The 13,345-nt window shown below is 41.9% G+C and overlaps 1 protein-coding gene across 1 annotated transcript; it reads left to right on the top strand.

The window, feature by feature from the left end:
• Positions 1-9,964: 9,964 nt before the first annotated feature.
• LOC119821930 (olfactory receptor 12-like) lies at positions 9,965-10,957 on the top strand. Its single transcript, XM_038341020.1, has one exon. It carries the CDS (start codon positions 9,965-9,967, stop codon positions 10,955-10,957), a length of 993 nt encoding a protein of 330 aa, XP_038196948.1.
• The last annotated feature ends 2,388 nt before the right edge of the window (positions 10,958-13,345 follow it).

Raw genomic sequence — 13,345 nt, 5'->3', positions numbered from 1 at the left:
GGAAAACTAAGTGAATGCTGAGAGAAAGGAGGCAGGGTCAGAGAGATTCCATGTAGCTACCACCAGAGTAAGACATGCCAAAACTTTGCTGGCAAGCCACTGCCACATGGTGATACACAGCTTAATAGAAATGGGTTAAATTAATACGTAATAGCCAATAAGAAGCTAGAGCCAATGGGCCAAGCCATGTTGTAATTAATACATTTTATGTGTGATTATTTCAGGTATAAGCTAGATGGGCAGGAACCAACAGGCGGCCCCTCCTTCTACAGTAATCTTGGAACTTAACTATCATTTTGCCTTCACAGGATCCCATAGAAAGAACATTGCCCTCATGACAGTTGGAAGTCATTCTAGAAGATGACGTCCCCTCTCCCAATAAAGTTTGTCCTCAGTATTAGTGATATCATTTAGGGGTTGATTATAATTGGTATAGGGTTGGGGATTATGAGGAGAATTATGTAGCATCAGGGATATCTTTGAAAAAAAGATGAAATTGGATGGGATAATAGATTAGTATGAGCTCACTCACACTAAAATAATAGTGAGCAATGGAGGGAATACTTGTGAGTTATTATTTATAGTCAATTTACATTGGTATAGATTCTTATATATTGATACAAACTTAAATTATATTGAATATGTTACTGTTTTCATCTACAATATTTGTATATCTACGCAAAGTTAATCTGTTATATTGTTTGCATGCAAGCTACTACCTCTGCTTAAGAAATTTTGTATACTGACACACTTTAGAATTTATTTATCATATTGCAATATACATTTCTATCTTGATCAAGATACTTATACATGCTTTACATTTGAGATCATTGTTCTCATTTGTTGCACAGTTGTTTAATATTCTAATATGAAGCCTTAGTCTTTAAGTTATATAGGTATTAAGATTCATAGGTCAATAGTCATCCATGTTTGTCATACTTATAGTTAAACTAATCAGGTTCTTTAGATACAAGGAGATTGTATTCTGCATAGATAGGTAATCTTCAATTACTTCAAAGAGCTGTATAATATGGCATTTAAATAACTTAGGGTTCTGTTAAAGTAAGACACGATTGCTCCTGGTAGAGCTGATCTATTCCCAAGAGAATGTTGAGCACCAAAGACACTCCACTTGGAGCTTGTTTTCTTCTTGGCAAAACTGGCCTTTGGTCAAGAAACTGCCTAAATATAGACCACTGAAAAAATGCATGATGTTTGGGCTGGACAAGCAGGATACAAGAAAAAAGACTGCCAAATCTTGCCAAGACAGGATAAGACAGTTTTGAAAAATCTCCTGCCTTTGAAAATGGTCTGTCAGTGACTCTAGGCCTTAGCCAAAGTTGGTTGCTCCAACATTGCAAATGAGACTGGGTGAATTCCCAGGTTGTCAGTTATCTCTGTTATTTGTTGCACATTTTGAAAGTTGCTTGGTGGTACTTCTTGCTTCCTCAAGTAATATTATTTATTTCCCTTCTTGTGTTTTTGATGGGGTTGAATACTAGATAGTTGTAGTTACTCTCCTCTCATGACTTGGCCAAGTAATTTATATACAAAATTTTAACTCATTAGGATGGGATAATTACTGAAACATTTATCACATGTTTCTTACTTGATATTGTTTATGGTTGTTGTAATTCTAATTTTTATACCTGATATTTGTTCTTAATGTATAACTTTGTATTAGGCTTAGAACTTTTTTTATTTAAACAAAAGTAGGAGGTGCTGTAGGAATTCCTACAGACAGTAGCCTTTAAGATACCCACCCAATTGGGTGTGGCTTCTTATACTATATATGCAGATTCAAAGTGCACTTCCAGTCTTTTTTTTTTTTGGTGTGTAATTCAGTTGCTGTTCCCAGTTCCAGAAGAGAACTGTGATCTATGAGTCTACCCCTAAATAAATAACCTTTTATTATACTCAATTCTGAGCTAGTGTGTGATTTTTTTAGTGTCCTTCTCTACCCAAAAGAAGCTCAGTCATACTACAAAAGCATTTGTTCAACTATATTCATAGCAGCATTATTTGGATAGGAGTGGTGTGGATAGGTGTGTGGAAGGAATGGGAGGAAAGGAGAGAGTTGGAACTTGGATTCGTATTTTTTAAAGAAATTTAATAAATTAAAGAAACAAATATTAAAAAAGAAATGGAGACAGATGGCTGCAGAGAAACTTATCTGGAGTTGTTATTAAGCGTCACTTTGTAGAAATCTGGCCACTTCATTGAGTGGAGACAAAGAAGTTACTTTGATATCACCAGGAGCTTTCTGGATTTGAGATTATTTACATAAAGTTTCTTTACTTTTCAGTTCTTACAGATATTGGGATAGGCAGGGAAGACTCCGAGAGAAATAGTGACGAATCAAAAACAGAAGAACCAAGTGTCAGAAGAGATGACCAGGCATCCCCATAGTTGACCACCATGAGGGTCACTCAATTCTTTTGAAGAAGTTCTTTTGGTAAACAAAAATGGAAGGTGATATTTAAGGTGCATCAATCAGGTTTATGATGTTAATAAGAGGACAGTAGAGGTAAGAACTGGTAGAAGTGTTCACCAGCAGCTTTATCACTCTTGTTGGAATCTCTCAGGAAAGAGAACAGTCTGTATTTGGTCAGAGTAGTGCTCTGGTCAGTTACCTCAGCAGTATTACCTCTCAGCCAGTGTCAGTGGGAGCCAGGTCCTGGGGCAATGAATCCTTTTTATTCCTTATGAATGCTCCCTAGTTCTCCCTGGTTTTCCATCCTGCTTCTTATCACCCTAGACTTTTACTCTTTTATCATAATTGTTTGTGGGGGTTATGTGGTCATTTGATGACCCTTCTTTCATGATTAACAGAAGTGTAGACATTGTCTACCTATGGAGCAAAAATCTCAACCCATGCACATAGGAGGGACATGAGAAGTAACCTGGGCTTAAGGACTTGAAGAACATTGTCCAGTGAGAACCTAGAAGGAAACCTGTAATTACTAGACAAATGGTTATGAAACAGTCTGCTGTGTGCTTTACTATTTGTGTGGTCGGATGGATTCCCAAATGGGACATTTTCTCACCACACATTTCCTGAGAACTAAGAGGCTATTGAGCTCTGATTTTTTGGTGCTGAGGATGTGGCAAGACACAAAAGAATATCCTAGGAAGTAGGAGTGAAATAATTTGAGGTCACAGTCAATGGTCACACATGCCCATGTGTACAGCCTGGAAGATGATATGGTGGGTCTCCTGTTGTCTTGTGTGGACTGACATTTAACATGCTTCTTAGGAAAAATAACATCATCCCCAGGAGAAATGTCAAACCTTTAATTATTCCCTTTATTTCACACTGATGTTTTCTTGAATTTTTATATATTTTAGAGACTTTGGTACTCTAATTTCTGTTTATATTATCTTTCTGTTTACATTCAGTTTGAGATGCTGATTTAAGCTACCATGCACTATCCTCTGTCTCTCCAGGAGAGACTATCATGACTGCCTCTTACCTTTCTATACTGAAAGTTCATCTCTACCTCAGAGACCTCTCAACAACCTCTCACACATCCAAACCACAGACTCTCTTACTTGTTCACACTTCACATTCTTTCTTCTCTTTTCCATTTTCCTTGTTTTCCTACTTAAATATGGATACCCTTAGATCTAAAAACTATCTATAAACTCCACCATCCCCAGGCACCACTGTGACATCACTGGTTCTGAACCTTGAGAGGAAGCCAATGCTAATGCAAGTCTCCTAAGACTAGGGAGTCAGGACTCTGATAAGTATATAGGGCCACTATTCTGTGCATCCCAAATAACTGCAGAAAATTTAAATAATAGCAAAAAACCCTCCAGAAGGGCTCACACAGAACAACAGAAACTTAAACTATTGAGAGCATAAAACCCAGAGGATGGGGAAGAGCTGTGAATGATGTTTGTTGGTTAACATGGCTGCTGTAGTTGTGAACTAATAAAAGGTGTGACTACCTCCCAGTCTTGGGGCAATCAATATTGCACATAGATGGGAAGGACCTTATGAGGCCTCATTCCTCTCATAGAAGCAATGTACTATTAATATTTCTGGGAAAGGGAACTCATATTAATCAATCTCAGCCATGGGTAAGTTGTCCTTGGTAAAGTAAATAAGAACACCCCACCTGTATGTGTGCAAGCAAGTCTAAGAAAAGTCCTTGAAACACACACACACACCAAGAACACACACATACACACTCATACATACATGAAAATAAAGGAAGAGTAGGACTTGCTTGTAGAAAAGAATCTTTGAAGAAAAAAAAATGAAGAGGATACCAGAAAATGGAAGGATCTCCCATGCTCTTGGATGGGTAGGATCAACATAGTAAAAATGACAATTCTACCAAAGGCAATCTATAAATTCAATGCAATCCCCATCAAAATCACAACAAAATTCTTCACAGACCTTGAGAGAACAATAATCAACTTTATATGGAAAAACAAAAGACCCAGGATAGCCAAAACAATCCTATACAATAAAGAAACTTCCAGAGGCATTACCATCCCTGACTTCAAACCCTATTAAAGAGCTACAGTGATAAAAACAGCTTGGTATTGGCATAAAAACAGAGATGTTGACCAATGGAATCAAATTGAAGTCCCGGATATTAATCCATAAACCTATGAACACCTGATTTTTGACAAAGGAGCTAAAAGTATACAATGGAAGAAAGAATGCATCCCTAACAAATGGTGCTGGCATAACTGGATGTCAACCTATAGAAGAATGAAAATAGATCCATTATCTATCACCATGCACAAAACTCAAGTCCAAATAGATTAAAGACCTCAATATAAATCCAATCACACTGAACCTGAGAGAAGAGAAAGTGGAAGTAGACTGCAACACGTGGGCACAGGAGACCACATCCTATGTACAACCCCAGTAACACAAGAGCAACGTTGAATAAATGGGACCTCCTGAAACTGAGAAGCTTCTGTAAAGCAAAGGACACTGTCATTAAGACAAAAAGGCAGCCTACTGACTGGGAAAAGATCTTCACCAACCCCACAACAGACAAAGGTCTGATCTCCAAAATATATAAGGAACTCAAGAGACTAGATTTTAAAAATGTTAATTAACCCAATTAAAAATGGGGCTCTGAAGTGAACAGAGAATTCTCAACAGAAGAAGCCAAATGGCCAAAAGACACTTAAGGTCATGCTCAACCTCCTTAGCGATCAGGGAAATGCAAATCAAAACAACTTTGAGATACCATCTTACACCTGTCAGAATGGCTAAAATCAAAAACACTAATGACAGCCTATGCTGAGGATGTGGAGTAAGGGGAACACTCATCCATTGCTGGTAGAAATGCAAACTTATGCAACCACTTTGGAAATCATTATGGCGGTTTCTCAGGAAATGAAGAATCAACCTACCTCAGGATCCAGCAATTCCACTCTTAGGAATATACCCAAGAGATGTCCAATCATACTACAACAGCATTTGTTCAACTATGTTCATAGTAGCACTATTTGTAATAGCCAGAACCTGGAAACACCCTAGATGCCCCTCAATGGAAGAATGAATAAAGAAAGTGTGGAATATATACACATTAGTGTACTACTTGGTGGTAAAAAACAATGACATCTTGAATTTTGCATGCAAATGGATGGAAATAGAAAACACTATCCTGACTGAGATAACATAGACCCAAAAAGATGAATATGGTATGTACACGCTCATTAGTGGACTCTAGCCATAAACCAAGGACATTAAGCCTATAGTTCACAAGCCTAAAGCCAAATAACAAGGTAAACACAAAGAAAAACATATATAGATCCTCATGGAAATTGGAAGAAAACAAGATTGCTGGGCAAAAGTTGGGAGCATAGGGGTTGGGGTAGGGGTGGGAGTGAGTTTGGGGGAAGAGAATAGGAGGAGAGGGAAAGGAGAATGAAATGACTGGCGAGAGATTGGGGGAGTGGGAGTGTGGGGATGGAGGAAGGGAAGATATAGGAGCACGGAAGAAGATATCTACATTAAGGGAGCCATTTTAGGGTTGGCAAGAGACTTGGCTCTAGAGGGCATCCCAGGTATCCACAGGGATGTTCCCAGATAGGTCCTTGGGCAGCAGAGGAGAGGGTGCCTGAATTGTCCTTACCCCACTATCACACTGATGATTAATCTTGAATATCACCATAGAATCTTCATCTGGCCATAGATAGAGATAGAGACAGAGACCCTCATCAGAGCAAGGGAATGAGCTCCCATGGTCCAGTTGAAGTGCAAAAGGAGGAAGAAGACAAGCAAGGAAGTCAGGACAGTGAGGGGTTGGTACACGAACTGAGGCAGTGTGCCTGTTCTAATGGTACCTCACCAAATCCAGCTGGTATGGGACTGAATGAGCATGTGATCAAACTGGACTCTCTAATTGTGGCTGACAATGCAGGCTGACTGAGAAGCCATTGATAAATGCACTGGGACTTGTTTTTATGCATGTTCTGGTTTTTTGAGACCCTAGTCTATATAAATGCACAGCTTCCTAGGTATGGATGTAGTGGGGGAGGGCCTTGGACTTCCCACAGGGCCGGGTTACATGCCCTCTCTCAGGCAGGGAGGAGGAGGGAAGAGGGTGAGTGGGGACGTTGGAGGGGACTGGGAGGATGGGAGGAAGTGTAAAGTTTTGAATGGAAAAATAAAAAATAAAATAAAATAAAATATATGCAACAGACAAAAAAGAGAAAAGAATCAAGCAAGCGGCAGGGAGTGGTGAGGTAAGATAATGGAGGAACTCAGTGGAGGCATCAAACCCAGGCACTGACCACATTGTCTCCCACGATGAGCTGTCAAGGACATTATCAGTGCAGAAGGAGAGAGTGTTATGGACCATCCTCATAAAGACAGCAGATGGAGACTGCAGGAGTGAAGGCATGGGTGGGAGTCAGAGAGGAGCTATCTGTTTGGTTGGGATTATTACATACTGGCATGAATTTTTAATCCATTAAGTAGGATTTGTGTCAAGCAGTTGTGGCACGCCTTTAATCCCAGCATTCTGGAGGCAGAGGTGGGCAGATCTTTGTGAGTCCAAGGCCAGCCTGGTCTACAAGAGCTAACACCAGGACAGGCTCCAAACCTACAGAGAAACCCTGTTTCAAAAAAAAAAATAACCACAAAGCCACAGAAAGAGAACTGAGACCATCTACCCAGACTCCTGATGGAACTGAAAAGTCAATGGACAGAGAATACTGATTCTTGGCTGTGGGAGGAGGAGGCTAAACAGCCCCATCCATGACTCCCTACCTCCTGTTCTCATATCAGTATAGCCAGGGAGTTGGGGGAGGAAATGCTGTGTCCAGCAGACCATGATAGACCACACAGGGAGCAACTATAATGAGGGATATTGGGCTAGGGTCCCTCTGAGTCATCTGCCATATCCTGACAGAGTCTCCTTGGGTTTCTGAGGTCCTCTGGCTTCCTGCCAACTCAGCAGGAGAGGGTGGTTATGAGACAAAAATTGTCCATTGTCTCTGGTATACCTCTGGAGGCCATTCAGTTTGAGTCCCAGATGCCACAGAGGATCATGCCTCCCTAATTGGTCACTAGAGACAGCAAGTCCCAGCTCAACCATGTGGAGCATCCTCCCCAGCAGAATGAACCCAACTCTAGACACCCCCACACTTCCCTGATAACAGACATGGAAGAGGGGGAAAGGCCAGCAAACCCGGACCTCACACTTCACAAGATACAGAACTTGCTGCAGCCAAGACTTGCACACACAGACTCTCAGTCCAGGTCTATACCTCTGCCTATTCCAACTCATTCTATTGCCGAGAAGCCAGAGCTGACCTCAGGAAGGAAAAGGAACCTATGGTTCTATCTTCAGCACAGATCAGCCTCAATAGAATGGGGACCTGAGGAGTATGGATGGTGGTATCTGACTTTGTGTGAGTCCTGAGTTTCACCTAGATAAGGTAAGGCCAGCATGTTATCTGTCAAGGAAGTAGAAGACACCATACATGGTGGATATCAGGGATGGGTGCTCAGGAATAATTGTGGACTCCACTGTAGACAAAGGCGTTCTATTGTGGTCAAGCTTCACATTAGTCCAGGTCACAGTTAGCAGTTTGCGGGGTACCACACAGGGTGACCATCTTGAACACCAGCTCCAATTCTGCAGTCATGTGGGATGAAGCTCTGCATCCATCACGGAACACAGGGATGCTGCTGGCTTAGAAGGGGCAAGGCTAAGACAAGCACAGACTGTGTCTTTATGGTCTCTGTAATACTGTTCTCCCACAGCAGACCTTCCATGGCTACCTTCTCCTTCCACATATGTCTCTAGTTGTATTTGATCCTTGGCAAGCTGGAGAGATTATGCTTCTCCTTGCTCTATCAGGAATATAGGACCTGCTGTAGTGTGGACATATCTATACACATCACACTGGTCACAAGGGAAACCTATGTGGTAAGGTCTTAGGTCCCTGTCATGTGTGTCAAGTGTGAGCACAAATCTTCATGCATACCTTTGAGCTTTCAGTAGAAAAGTCAGCTCTGTAGTATAAGCTGGGCTCATATAGAACCCTTCCTATTCCATGACCTCATTGCTTGCAGTGTACTGTAGACAGTACAACAGCTGGATGCATACACCTGAGGGAAGTCCCTGAGCTTTGAGCATGTTGTAAAACAGACATTCCATTTCTCTCTTGCCAGGTTCTTAAGTATGGCAACCTCCCTCATCTCTCCTGGGAAATCTCATCTCTACTGCAATCATAGATAGCTCGACAGGACATTTGTATTCATTCTAGACTGGACATGAGACAAAAAAGTGTCCATGAATTGCCCAAAGACACTGAGTAGAGGCCAGCCTCATCTGGTTTTAAATGGCAAAGAGTAAGACTTGTGAGCTCTGATGCTGAGATTGAAGTAGGGAGCAGAGCTGTCAATGAGTCAGAGTAGAGGTCAAGAATGTGTCCCATGCATGGGATCAAACCGGACTCTCTGAATGTGGCTGACAATGAGGGCTGACTGAGAAGCCAATGGTAATGACACCGGATTTTGATTCTACTGCATGTACTGGCTTTTTGAGAGCCTAGTCTGTTTGGATGCACAGCTTCCTAGACCTGGATGGAGGGGGGGCCTTGGACATCTCACAGGGCAGGGCACCCTGACTTCTCTTAGGACTAGAGAAGGATGGGGAGTGGGAGTGGGGGGAGTGGAAGGATGGGAGGAGGTGGAAATTATAAATAAATAAATAAATAAATAAATAAATAAATAAATAAATAATAAAAGAGTATGTCCCATATATGTTTCTCCCCAGTCCTGAACTTTTCAGGACATGGTGCTGCCCCCTCACTATAATCTCCAACATCTAGACATTGGCAGGAACCACTCACATCAACAGCAGAGTCTGCATATTGTCACTGTGTGCCAGCATTTGAGCCACAGTCGCTAAGGTGAGATCAGAGTCCTGTGAGGGACACAGACACAGCCTGAGTCTGAGAAGGGCAGTTTCCTGCTCTGACACTACTCTACAAAGGAGGAAATCAACCATGCCAATTTATTGAAGGACAAATTGTTCTTGGAAACATTTTTTAATTAGTAAGGTGAATAACTGTGGGATATTTATTGGGACTCGGGAGACAGCTGCTTCAATGGCACTTCTCAGGGTGTCCCTTGGGAGTGTGCACAAAGCAACAAGAGGCAGACATAGGGATTCTGAGAGATCTGTACTCTGGGAGACACTAGTCTGGAGTCTCTTTATATCCTCAGCATTCGAGCTCAGGCTTCCACAAAGGGGGGACCAGTACAACCTCAGGAATTAAATAACTCTGAGGAAATGTCCATTTTCAGGTAACACCAGCACATATGGAAAAAATATCAGAGAATCTACTGAAGTTTTGCTCAGGGGACAGCATGTCAACAACAAGTTCCTACAGTCTATAGAACACCCAGCTGCACTGGTGAGATCTGCCCCCTCTCTCTGCCTCCTCCCCTCTCTCTTCAGCTGTCCCACTCATGGCCAAATCAGTCTACAGAAATGGAAGTCTCTTGGCAGTGTCCTTGCAGGGGTTTGTGCTGGTTGGATTTGGGGGACGTGCAGAGACCCAGATCCTGCTCTTTGCTGTCTTCCTGCCTCTGTACATGCTGACCGTCCTGGGCAACCTCACCATGATCATGGTCATCACCCTGGATGCTGGCCTGCACTCCCCCATGTACTTCTTCCTCAAGAACCTGTCATTTGTCGACCTCTGCCTCTCTTCTGTGATTGTGCCCAATGCTCTGGCCAACATTTTCTCCTCTTCCAAGGTCATCAGCTTTGAGGGATGTGCCACTCAGCTCTTTCTTTTAGCCTTTTTGGGTACCACTGAAGCTGTCCTCTTAGCTGTGATGGCCTATGACCGTTTCATGGCCATCTGCAGTCCTTTAAGATACTCTGAGAACATGAGTCCTACAACCTGTGCCCATCTGATTCTGGGTACCTTCTGTGTTGGCTGCCTGAATGCCATTGTGCAGACCAGCCTCACCTTCCAGCTGCCCTTCTGCAGCTCCAACCACATCAATTCCTTCTTCTGTGATATACCAGCACTGATCAAGCTTGCCTGTGCAGACACAGCTCTCAATGAACTTGTCATTCTTGGTAACTCTGGGTTCATCATTCTGTGTGCTGTCCTTGTGATCATCACCTCTTATGGTTACATCACAGTGACCATCCTCAGGATGGAGTCAGGGTCAGGGCGGCACAAGGTCTTCTCTACCTGTGGCTCCCACATGACAGCTGTATCTTTGTTTTATGGAACTGGTTTTGCTATATATGGACAGCCAGGGAGTATGGATTCCACAGAGCAGGGCAACTTGGTCTCCATCATCTACACCCTGGTGATCCCCATGTTCAACCCCCTCATCTACAGTCTGCGCAATAAGGATGTAAAGGATGCACTGAGGAGGCTGGGTCAGAGACACAGTCTGGTGAAGAAGAGTGGCTGGTGTCATCATTGGGGACTATGCTAGAGTCATAGAAGAAACAGATTTTTGGGAGACAGCATATCTTATGGTATTTATATCTACCTATTCTGCTTTCTTACTCTTCTTGTTTCTTACTTCTTTTTTGTTCATTTATGTATTCATCTACCCTTATATTTACCAACACACACATGTGTTTGCCATCTAACCTGTCTTTTTTGAATGTATATTATAAGCCAGACTTTTGTAGAATATGAATAAGGCACATTCTTTGCCATCAAATTGTCCATAGATGGAAGAATCCTGAATACCTTTGATTTGAAAGATTGCAGAGCACTATGAGAGGAACCAGGTTTGGGAACCATTGTCAACATCTCCCAGTGAAGCTACATAACTGCAGATTTCTCTACAATTCTTTCCTTTTGTTTCATCACTGAATCCCTCTGTGCATGGAAGAATATGACTTTTAGAAGCTGTATGTTGACCAATCCTTATATTGATCTAGTGTGAGGATAGGCTAAAAGAAAATCTCTGCAGACCTCTTTCTCTGTTTTACAATAGTGCTAATGCCTCTACCTTCCTCTGCTTGTGAAGCTGTCCTCTTCATGAGGTATCACAGTTTACTGCTGGAATCATGAGGAACCTAAATGCAATTAACTCCAGCATGTCCCACCAACCTCTAGCCAAGGGTTATAGATGGAGTAATAGGTTGAGTCACAGTCAGAGAACCTTTATAATCTGGCCCTACTGCTTGTAACAATATCAAGGTGTTAACTTATCCTCCGAGTAAGATTCAAGCCTTGGAGAGGTCTACTTAGTAGCCTGCTGCCCTCTGCCATAGTGGCTTGCCTGTGTCCCTCACTGCCCTGTGTGTCTTATCTCATGCTGTTTTTCTCTAGCAGACCTGCAAGGGGGATCTGACCACTAAGCATGGCTTGCTCTTCCTCCTAGTTTTGCTTTCTGAGCATCCTGCAGTTCTCTTGTTTAGTCCATTTCTGAGATTATGTGGTGTAATATTAGCCGTGATCTGCAGGTGTTTTCTTCTATAATCATAAGCTTTGTTGATACATAATGTTCATTTTCTCTTATGTATCTTATTGGAGCTCATGGAAATGTATTAGTTATACATCCTTATTTGTGGATATATCACATTTTGATTATAATCAACCCATTGCCCTTTCTTCTTCCTCAGATTCTTATTGATCTCCTTCTCCTTTCTATCCCCATCTCTAATTTTCTGTCTCTTTTAAGGGGGAAGTCAGATAAGTGTCATTGGAGTTTCTATAGACAAATGAGTAGGGGGAAATTACAGGAGCGTGATAACTTGCTAGAGGCTGTACCACTTGAGAGCATCACTTTCCCTTCCCTTCAGCAGTCATTAACTGCCTATAATCTATGAACATAAATGTTTAGAAGGCAATTTGAAAAAAACATTGTATACAGTGGACAGTGATTATTCAGAGACTTCATACCTGGTTAACATACCAAGAATAAGCAACTGTTGAGTGCTTAGCCTCAAACAGGAATCTCTATCTTTAAGGCTAAGTGAACATTGTAGAAAAAGGGAAAGGTTAATGTAAAATTCAGAAATTGGGGTGGGCATGTGGGATGTTGTCATTCATGCACAGCATGGCCAGTGCAGTGTCAAATCTCAGCAGCTGTCATTACCTTCATGGAACTTGTACAGGATGAATTTGACTTGTACAACCACTCCAGAAATAAATATAGTAATTTCTCAGAAAACTGGGAATCAATCTATCTCTGGACCAAGAAATACCACTCTTGGGCATATACCCAAAGGATGCCTAATCATACTACAAGAATATTTGTTCAACTATGTTCATAGGAATTCCTAGCACTGCTAGCCTTTAAGTTACCTGCCCACTTGGGCATGCTTTTTATACTATATATGCCAATGACATGTGCATCTGCTGGATTTGGTTGTTGTTCCCTATTTGAGCAGAGGATTGTGATCTGTGAATCTACCCTAAATAAATAACCCTCTATTATATTCAATTCTGAGCTAGTGTGGGATTTCTTTTAAGTGTCCTTCTTCATTTGGTGTCCAGGTGGATCCAGACTCCTTACCTACTGGGTAGACCAACTTAAAGGCCTAGATCCACAGCCCAGAAAGACTCCTACCCCTACCCAACTGGCTTGCTTTTGCCTAAGTGGTTTTTTGTAGAACCCGTACCACAGTGGAGCAAACTGCAGAAGAGACTTGGAAATTTCCTAAGCGCACAAAATTTCCTCCCCACTACCGCCTTCCCTACCATGGTTCCCTGCCCTGTACCTACTTGCACAGTTTCAAGTTTGTGCTCCCTGCCTGTGAGTTCTGGGCATTTTGCTCCATGTACAGAATTGATTTAATTGCTTTTAATTTGTTAATCAAGCATATTTCTCAGTATTTAACCAGCACCAAGGGGAGAAAGCCAA

The sequence above is a fragment of the Arvicola amphibius genome, chromosome 8 (genome assembly GCF_903992535.2).
Source record: "Arvicola amphibius chromosome 8, mArvAmp1.2, whole genome shotgun sequence".
NCBI lineage: Eukaryota > Metazoa > Chordata > Mammalia > Rodentia > Cricetidae > Arvicola > Arvicola amphibius.
The sequence above is the reverse complement of the archived record's forward strand: the minus strand, read 5'-3'. Positions and strand labels throughout refer to the sequence as shown.

What these genes read in the sequence shown, in the direction of transcription:
- LOC119821930 (XM_038341020.1), top strand. Translation starts at nt 9,965, where the DNA reads ATGGCCAAATCAGTCTACAGAAATGGAAGTCTCTTGGCAGTGTCCTTG.